Source organism: Delphinus delphis, chromosome 11, assembly GCF_949987515.2.
Source record: "Delphinus delphis chromosome 11, mDelDel1.2, whole genome shotgun sequence".
Lineage (NCBI taxonomy): Eukaryota > Metazoa > Chordata > Mammalia > Artiodactyla > Delphinidae > Delphinus > Delphinus delphis.
Window position 1 is genome coordinate 39,229,252 of NC_082693.1, and position 10,071 is coordinate 39,239,322.

Consider the following 10,071-nt stretch of genomic DNA (forward strand, 5'->3'; position numbering starts at 1 on the left):
AGCCGCCTCGCAGCGGTTTGCGGCTCCTTCCCAGCGCCCGGACAAGCTCTGTCAGCGGTGACTCCCCATCCTCGGCCGCCATGAGCCACCCGTCGGGCCTCCGGTCCGGCGTCAGTTCCACCTACTACCGCCGCACCTTCGGGCCACCGCCCTCGCTGTCCCCGGGGGCCCTCTCCTACTCTTCCAGCTCCCGCTTCTCGAGCAGCCGCCTGCTGGGCTCGGCGTCCCCCGGCTCCTCCGTGCGCCTAGGCAGTTTCCGCAGTCCCCGGGCGGCCGCGGGCGCCCTCCTGCGCCTGCCCTCGGAGCGCCTCGACTTCTCCATGGCCGAGGCCCTCAACCAGGAGTTCCTGGCCACGCGCAGCAACGAGAAGCAGGAGCTGCAGGAGCTCAACGACCGCTTCGCCAACTTCATCGAGAAGGTGCGCTTCCTGGAGCAGCAGAACGCGGCCTTGCGCGGGGAGCTGAGCCAGGCCCGGGGCCAGGAGCCGGCGCGCGCCGACCAGCTGTGCCAGCAGGAGCTGCGCGAGCTGCGGAGGGAGCTAGAGCTGCTGGGCCGCGAGCGAGACCGGGTGCAGGTGGAGCGCGACGGGCTGGCGGAGGACCTGGCGGCGCTCAAGCAGAGGTCAGGGGACAGGGCCGGGGCTGGGCGGCGGCCGTCGAGGCGGCCGCCAGAGGGAGTGGCCCGCCTTATCCACCTGGGCGTGTGCAGGCAGCATCCTCGCCGGCGGGCAACACCCCCAACCCCCGTCTACCACTTTGCTGAGTCTCTGGGGAGGGGAGGAAGGGGGAGTTACTATGTCTCCTCTGTGTATAAAGGGGCCACATCTCAGCTCCCAGCAGGTTAAAGGGAAATATAGGGCAAGTCCATCAGGCAGCCTGAAGGCCCCTCCTCAGAGTCCTGGGCAGTAGCAGCCTCTGACCCAGATCCTGGGGGTCGCGGTCTTACGGCTGGGCAGTGACCCGGGAGCTCAGCTTCTGCACACCCCTCCCACCAGGCTGGAGGAGGAGACTCGCAAGCGCGAGGATGCGGAGCACAGCCTCGTGCTTTTCCGTAAGGTGAGCTCGGTCTCCCCATTCCTACCCCCGGCCTGCGTATCCAGGGTGGCATCTGTGGGCAAAGGGAGGCGACCAGAAGCCTCCAGAGGCAGACAGGGAGGGCCAGGCTCTTCGTCGACCTAAGCAACCCCTCCCTGCTCTCGAACCCCTACTGCCACCCCGTGAAGGACGTGGACGACGCCACCCTGTCCCGCCTGGAGCTAGAGCGCAAGATTGAGTCTCTGATGGATGAGATTGAGTTCCTCAAGAAGCTGCACGAGGAGGTGGGTGGACCCGGGTGTCAGGAGGTTGGGGGTGGTCTCATTGGAGCTGGAGTATAAGCTCTGGAAGAGACTGGCGAGTGGACCTGAGGAAGAGAAGTGAGATTCGTAGGGTAGACGCAGGCTCTCAACCCCCTCTACAGGTGGTTTGACTCACACCCCTGCGCCGCCTGGTGGCGAGCAGCGGAGCTGCACCCCCGTAACCTGGCCAGAGGCTTAGTACGGGCGTGGCGCGGGCCGTGCAGTACCAAGCGCGCTGCACTCCCTAGCGCCCCCTTCTGTTCATTCAAGTGTTTCTTCTCTTTTCTGTGCGCCAACCGCGCGGCCCGCGTGGGATCTGCGCGATGAACTCGGCCTCTCGCCCTGGGCGGCAGGAGCTGAGAGACCTGCAGATGAGCGTGGAGAGCCAGCAGGTGCAGCAGGTCGAGGTGGAGGCGACCGTGAAGCCCGAGCTGACGGCGGCGCTGAGGGACATCCGTGCCCAGTACGAGAGCATCGCAGCGAAGAACCTGCAGGAAGCAGAAGAGTGGTACAAGTCCAAGGTGCCAGGGCACGGGAGGGTTTGGGAGGACCTGGAAGCGTGGAGAGCTGGGGAGAGGGCGCATCTGGTCCACTCACGTCCGGGTTGCCCCCCTGGCCGCAGTACGCGGACCTGTCTGACGCCGCCAACCGGAACCACGAGGCCCTGCGCCAGGCCAAGCAGGAGATGAACGAGTCGCGACGCCAGATCCAGAGCCTGACGTGCGAGGTGGATGGGCTTCGCGGCACGGTGAGTACCAGGCTGCGCGCCCCCGCCCAGGGGGTGGAGGATGAAGGCTGCTCCCCCCATTGACGCCCCCTCTTCACCCCCAACCCCCAGAACGAGGCGCTGCTCAGACAGCTGCGGGAGCTGGAGGAGCAGTTTGCCCTGGAAGCCGGCGGGTACCAGGCGGGCACCGCACGGCTCGAGGAGGAGCTGCGGCAGCTAAAGGAGGAGATGGCGCGACACCTGCGAGAGTACCAGGAGCTCCTCAACGTCAAGATGGCCCTGGACATCGAGATCGCCACCTACCGGAAGCTACTTGAGGGCGAGGAGAGCCGGTGAGAGGCAGCGGGTCGGATAGGGTTTGGTCAGGGCTTGTGGGGGAGAGGCCAGCGGCTCACAGGAGTAGCTGACCGAGTGCTTCGCCCCCAGGATCTCCGTGCCAGTCCATTCCTTTGCATCCTTAAGTATAAAGACGACTGGTGAGTCTTTCACGTCTGACTTCCAACTGTCTGTCCCCTTGTCTATTTCTGCCCTGACTGGACTCTTACTCTAGCTCTGCTCAGGGATTGGTTCTCTCCGTGAACTTCTGAGTCCTGGTCTACACTCGCCTTCGCTCCTCAGGCTCTGCCCCTCCCCGCCCCTCCCTCACCTCCCAGACGGAGTGAGGGCTTAAAACAAGAGAAATCCCAAGCCTCCTCCCTTCCACTTCTCATCTTGCTTTTTCCAGTGCCTGAGGTGGAGCCTCCCCAGGAGAGCCACAGCCGGAAGATGGTTCTGATCAAGACCATTGAGACCCGGGATGGGGAGGTAAGATGGGTCACTTGAGCGTAGGACCCCATCATTTCTCGTAGTATTTCTGAGCCCCAGCCTGGCTGCAGGTAATCCTAGGGTGTTTGTGGGTTAGTGATTCTTGGGGTGGCAGTGAGACAGGGAGATGGAAGTGGATGGTCAGACTGGAGCCTCAACTGGTTATGCCAGGGAGGGGGGACACCGTGCCACAAAGGAGCTGGAAGGAGGGTGGTGCTGAACGGTTTGTGCGCCTCACATGCCTCGGCCCCCAGCAGGTGGTGACAGAGTCTCACAAGGAGCAGCGCAGTGAGCTGGACAAGTCTTCTACTCACAGCTACTGAACTTGTTGGTCCAGAGCTCCCTGACCCTGCCCTAGACCTCTAAGCCCCAATCCTAACACCGGTCCCGAATTAGTCTCCTCCCCCTCTGCATGTGCCCACCAGTTGGCTCCAGTCACCCCTTCCCTGGCCGTGGCCAAACCCTACCCAGCACCACAGCTGGGCCTCTCCATGCCCACAGAGACATGATCCATATGTTTCTCATTTCTTATCTTGGTAAGAGTCTATATGTTCCCCCATTTCTTGTCCTGGTAAGAATCTATATGTTCCCCCATTTCTTGTCCTGGTAAGAGGCCAACCATCCCCAGGATGAGTCTACTCCTGCCACGACCCCAAGATTAGTGGGTGGGTCAGGGTCTGAGTTTCACTTTTAAATCAAATAAAACTGCTATCAAGGGAACCCTCTCCAGTGGTGATCATTTTGTAATGTATAAAAATATGGAATGACTATGTTATACACCTGAAACTAATATAATATTGTAAGTGAATTATACTTCGATTTTTAAAACATCATAAAATAGTAATGGGGGCGGGGCAGGGGGGACCCTCCCTAGTGCACTTGTGTCTGTGTCATGGGAGCGTCAATGCAAAGGAGGCTCAGCGGTATATTCCCCCTGCCTCAGGTCATTTCTCTTCTGACTCCCACTATCTCGGCATCTATGACTCCTGTCTGCCCCTCTGGTTTTCCTCCTACCTCTCTGTCCATTCCTTCTCAACTTCTGCGCCCCATCTGCAGCCCCAGATGTCCGAAGCAGAGCCCCTTACCTCGCTTTACACCTTCTGCAGTCACGTTCTTCCTTCTGGATTCCCCGCCCTAAGATGAAGTCACCACTAGGACTTCCGTGGCCCCAATTAGAACTCACCTCATCTTATACTCCTTTCTTTTCTTCACCCACCCCCAATTCTGTTAATTCTACTTTATAACTCTTTCAAGGCTGTCTGGTTCTCCCCGTCTCCACTGCCACCACCCTAGTCCAGGCCACCATCATCTCTTTTTTTAAAAAAAAATTTATTTATTTTTGGCTGCGTTGGGTCTTCGTTGTTGCGTGCAGGCTTTCTCTAGTTGTGGCGAGCGGGGGCTACTCTTCGTTGCGGTGCGTGGGCTTCTCATTGCAGTGGCTTCTCTTGTTGTGGCACACGGGCTCAGTAGTTGTGGCTTGTGGGCTCTAGACTGCAGGCTCAGTAGTTGTGGTGCACAGGCTTAGTTGCTCCCCGGCATGTGGGATCTTCCTGGACCAGGGCTCGAACCCGTGTCCCCTGCATTGGCAGGTGGATTGTTAACCACTGCGCCACCAGGGAAGTCCCACCACCGTCATCTCTTGCCTGGGTTACATTGTCTGCCTCAGTGGTCTTTTCCCCTGGCCTGGCCCTGCCACCCACCTAAACCTATTCAGCACACTTAGCCAGCAGATCAATTCTGCTGCCACCACCCCACCCCTTGCTTGAAAATGTCTATTTCCATGCTGTCCTCCAACTCCATTCCATCCTACCCTTGCCTTGAAGTCAAAATTTACTTCTGAATTTAGAATGATCTTTTTCACTCAATTATAGTGCTAGGTGTAGGGAGTAAGCCAGAGTCCCTGCTCTCAAGGAGCTCACAGTCTGGGTGGGGGACATAGATAAATAAGCATACAATTCCAACCTCGCGACGAGTGATGTGATTGGGATAAGGAGATGGTGTTCTGGAAACATGAAGAAGAACACCTAACCCAGCCTTAGGGTAGAGATGGCTTCCCAAAGGAGGCACCATCACAGTGAGTGCTGGAGAATGAACAGCAGTTACTCAGGTGAAGCAGGGAGAGGAAGAGGACTTTCTAGGTAGATACATCAGCCAGAAGACAAGAGGGAGCATGTCTGGAAAGTGAAAGTAGTTCTACGTTGCTGGAATGAAGGCTAGAAAGGAAGGAATTGCATTGAGGTTGGAAAGATGCAATGAGGGCCAGGTCACCGAGGGCCTTATAGGACATATGAAGGCACTTAGAATTTATTCTAAGGAAAAGGGAAAGAAAAGGGTTTAATGGGTGAAGTATTCAGAGCTGCATCTTAGAAAGGTCACTCTGGCTGTGGTGTTCAGACACAGTTGGAAGGAGAAGGAGGACCAGTTCAGAGACTGTGCAGTGAAACATGCAAGAGATGGTGGTGGGCAAAGAAGTGGATGGATTTGAGCACTATTCAGGGGGTAGAATCTGCAGTTCCTAAGTGGGGATTGTCAGTGTGAGGAAAAGGGAAATAGCAAAGATTACCCAAGGTTTTGAGTTGAACACCCAGGCAGATGGTGGGACTTTTCACAGAAACAGGGAAGATTGGTATAGGGAGACAAGGGGGCCCAAGACAACAACGTCAGTTTTAGACTTACTGAGTGTGAGATGCCACGGAACAGCCCAGGGGAAGGGCTGGCAGGCATTCATGTCCACAGGTCTGGAGTTCAGGTGTGATGGAATATTTTGAGATGCTGAATCTATCAGGATGCTTTCTGCTACAAGTAACATACAACCTCATTTTTTTTTTAAAAAAAAAAAAAGAAAGTAAACTACTTCATGTAACAAGGAGCCAGAGGTAGGTGGGCTCTGAAGTTGGTTGATTCAGCAGCTCAATAATATCACGGACCCAGGCTCTGTCCATGGTTCTGTTCAGCCTTCCTCCTCGGAGGGAAGTTTCATCCTCGGGATGGTTCTCCTTATTGTCTGAAGGTGGCTGCCAGTAGCTACTGCGTGATGCTTCTGTCTTCATATTCAGTGGAAGAAAGAGAAACCCCTCCTCCCAAGGATGAGATATAAGTCCTTTCCTTCAGACTGTCTGGCAAGGATCATTGGTGTGTCCGCTCCTGGAGCAGTAACAGTCATCACTGACTTGGGCTAATTGTCTGGTATGGAATGGACATTGGGGATCAACCACAATGTCCATTGCAAATATTACTCAAGCTTCCCACCATTTTCACCCTCCACCCCTTGCCTTCTCTCCTTTTCATTCAATAGCATTTCTTATCTCAGAGGAGAAATGTCACTGAAGAAAAGCAGACAAAAGCTTTGGAGTTTCAACGATTTAGATTTTCAAGTGAGCAAAATTTCCAGTTTGGAAACTTTCACATCAGAGTCTGTGGCCTATGACTTGTACTGGATAGAAGGAAGAGTTTGAGCTGGGTTTCTCAGGTGTCCCACATGAGAAAAAAATGAAACCACTCAAGAACAGTGTATTAAGTGAGAAAAGAGAAATGCCTTGGGGAGACTCGTAGAGGAGCAGAGGAAGTGAATCCTGAGAATTAACTGGCAGAGAGGTAGGAGGCCTCAGGAAGCCAGGGCAAGAGAGAGCTTTCCAGAGGGAGTGGCTAGCTGCGTCAGAGGATGCTGGGAACCCAGGTTAAGTAACAGGTGGGAAATGTGGGATTTATCAGCAAGGAAGATGTTAGACCTCAGTGAGGGCAGCTTCAGGGCAGGGTAGGGTCAGAGACAAAACACGGTCAACTGAAGAGCGAATGAGAGATGGGGAAGTGGAGAGCAGACTACTCTCATGAGATGTTTGATTGTTGAAAGAAAAGAAAGAACCAGAGCAAGAAGATCTGTGTTGGAGAAGTGAAATTTTGAAGAAAGGAGAGACTGCACCAATCGTTTTCAAGCTGCGGGTCATGAAACATTGTAATAAAAATTATTGGGTCAAGACAAACATTTTAAAATAAAAAGAATAGAAAACTTTAGGGTATGGTGAAACTGTTATTTTCAGTGTATGTATGTGTGTTCTGGGTTTTCATGTAAAATACATTTTTTTATCTTGGATCGCAGGGGGGGAAAATTGAAAAAGACCAGACTTGAACGAGTTTAAGTGCTGGGGAGAATTGAAAGAATCAATTTGTCACGCGTGGATCCAGCCACCTATTGAAATTATACAACCTCAGACTTGGCTGTGATTGAAGAGTTTTAGGAAAACTCAAAATCCAATTCTAAAAAAGCGATCTGATGTTAACCTCAAGAAGACAGGGCTGGGATTTGATTGTGATTAAGAAAGCCTATACCGTATTGACTTTATTGTATTCTGCTTGTTGGAAGAGGGGAAGTCGTTTTCATGTCATCTGTAAGAAGGTCACCTCAAAAGTGAGGACGTGACCACATTTACTTAGCAGTTCCTAGAGCGAACCAGTTGTGGTGGGTATCCTGGACCCCAGGGAGGTGCCCACTGTTGTAGTGGAATAATTCCTTAGGGGCCACCTGCCGTGCATGGAAAAGGGGGTTCAGTTATCTGAGTTGCGAAGAAGAGAGACTAAATGAATATCCCAAGCAAACGGGAGTTCATTGTGAAGTTACACGTAGAAATAAGGGGGACAAGAATTGCAGCTGCCTGGGGTGGAGTGGGAGTCATTTCACAGGAACCCAGAAACACCTGTGTGACACGGGCTCTGCAGCCCCGTCAGGCTTCACGGAGCATGACAGGTGACAGGAAGCTCCATCCACGGCAGGAGCACAAGGCTCCCTGACCAGTGCTCCTACTGCTTCGACTGCTCCTGTCACAATAAGCAAATGACCTCACCCTTTGCCCTGGCTCTTGCTGACTCACAGTTTCTTCTTACTCGTGGCTTCAATTGTCCTACGGTTTCCATGACCAGATAGAAATTGCGCAAGCCGAGAAGATGGTGGGTTTGTGCCCCCAAAGAACCATCTCGCCCGAGTTAGAATTCAGGCTCCTTTTATACTAAAAGGGGAGGGAATAAAGTCAAATGCTTCCTGGTTCCCATCTGCCTCATGAGGGGATGTGTTCATTTCTTCCTCCCTGCAGTCATTCACAGGTGGACCTGGTCAAGATGTTTCCTGTGAGCTAAACAAAGGTATTTTAGCTTAATGCTCATTACCTGGGGAGCAGGGTTCCCAGAGATGGGCCATTATGTATAATTTAAGCTTATAGGCAACATCCCTTTAGTGATTAACTTGTCATAGAATACAAAAGGTTCTTCCCTCTTCCAGTTAGAGTGATGGAAGAAGGGGTCACAAGCTAAGGAATGCTGGCAGCCTCTCGGAGCTGCAAAAGGCAAGCAAACAGATTCTCCTCTGAAGCCTCAGAAGGAATGGAACCAGACCAAATTTTAGAATTCAGACCCCCAGACCTGTAAGAGAATAAATTTGTATTGTTTTAAGCCACTAACTTCGTGGCGATTTGTTACAGCAGCAATAGGAAACAAGTATACAACCCGACATATTTTATAAGCACACATGCATAGGTAAGAACTTACATCAATCACATTAGAGTGGTGTCTATGGGGGAGAGCAGACAGGGAGTAAAGGGGGATTGATAGAATAAAACAAGAGAGGTGGCTTGCACCTCCCCATATTCGAGGTCCAGCAAAGACAAACAGAAGCAGGTCGCTCTGACTGCTGTATAGAAAACAGGTTGGACGCTATGACAGGCATAGCAGATATTCTGAGCATTGGCCGTTTGAAAGACTTTTATGATATAAAATCAGTCTCCTTGTACCTCGATTCTGTGAAGGTGGTGCCCTGAGGAGCAGGCATAAATATTTTGTTCACCAGAAGGCATATCGCTCATGGTAAATCACTCAGTTTCTCTTACAAATTCGATGAGTGTGACTCCAAGATCTACTCTGGGTAGCCTGACAAACTCAAGTTTCCAGGTTTGTGAACTTGGCCCTGGACTGTGCTGACTACCTTAAAATCATGTAAAGCCACTGTGCAGCCAACCTCCATCCTTCAAACTTCAGCCTTATTCCTCCACGTATCCCAAATGTGTGATAAAAGGCCTTACACACAGTAGGTGCACAATGTTTGTCAGTAGCCATCCCTGCTAATCTAGGAGTCAGGGTCCAGCACATTCACAGTACCTGTGAGTGGAATGAGGGGACTGTCCCCTTCCTTCCAGTCAGACCATCTTTCTAGTTTTATTTCCTACTATCCTACGTTCCATCTATCCCTAAGGACTTACCCTCATCTGAACACTCCAAGTTTCCTTGCCTTTGCAAGTGCTGTTCCGAGTGACTAGAAGAGCCTTCTCTCTTTTACAGGAAGTTCAAATATTACTTCTTTTTGGAGGTCTTCCCTATCTCTCCAGGTATTCATTTGATCAATTATTCATTCATCCATTGACTCATTCAACAAATAGTGAACACCCTTACAGGCAGGCACAATGCAAGACATTGAAAATATAATGTAAGCTAAAAATAAAAGGTCACCACCTTCATGGAGGTCTAGCAGGAGAGATCAGGTTTAATAAACACGATACATTAGGTTCACATTGGTGAATATACAATTACCAACTGAGATACATGCTCTGAGGAAACACTGTTCTTTGAGAGCACACAACTAAGGAAACTTTTTTAGATTAGGGTGGGTTTTGAGTGGAGGGGTTCAAGGAAGCCCTCTACAAGAAAGTAAGCGAACATCCATTTGGAGGCATGAATAGGCAAAGTGGAAGGTATTGCAGACAGAGAGACTAGAAGGAACACGACAACTTTCAGGGATTGGAAATGGCAATGGAGTTGAAAAGCAGAGAACAAGGCGGAAAGTGGTACAAGATGGGGAGTATGAGTGGGGAGAGGTCAAGGCACAGTGGTAACATGACCAGATTTGCATTTTGGAAAGATTACTCTAGCTGCTATATGGTGAATGGATTATTGTGGAAAGCAAGAGGGAATGGAGGGTGGGAGGCTTTTGCAATCCTCTAGGTGAGATTAGGGTGGAGATAATGAAGAGGAAGAAGGTAAATGAAATCCAAAGGTAATGAAAAGGTGTGAAGGAGAAATTGGAAGGGGAGGGCTTGTATAATAGGAAGCACAAGTCAGGGAGAGAATCTACCAGAGTCCTGTACGCTTGAAACCATCGCCCATTTCCCATTAGAGGTTAACCCCTTCCATTCTAACCAGTGTTCTAGGTTCCCTCATTTTCAC

General features: G+C 51.7%; 1 protein-coding gene across 2 annotated transcripts; it reads left to right on the forward strand.

The window, feature by feature from the left end:
- Positions 1-3,568, forward strand: PRPH (peripherin). Of its 2 annotated transcripts, none has more exons than XM_060026198.1 (9): positions 1-622; positions 996-1,056; positions 1,224-1,319; positions 1,691-1,858; positions 1,960-2,085; positions 2,176-2,396; positions 2,491-2,540; positions 2,789-2,868; positions 3,123-3,568. In XM_060026198.1, exons 1-9 carry the CDS (start codon positions 81-83, stop codon positions 3,189-3,191), a joined length of 1,413 nt encoding a protein of 470 aa, XP_059882181.1. In that variant the 5' UTR covers positions 1-80; the 3' UTR covers positions 3,192-3,568. The 2 variants fall into 2 exon arrangements, with proteins under 2 accessions (XP_059882181.1, XP_059882183.1); XM_060026200.1 differs by having other exon boundaries at positions 3,126-3,568.
- Positions 3,569-10,071: the final 6,503 nt, after the last annotated feature.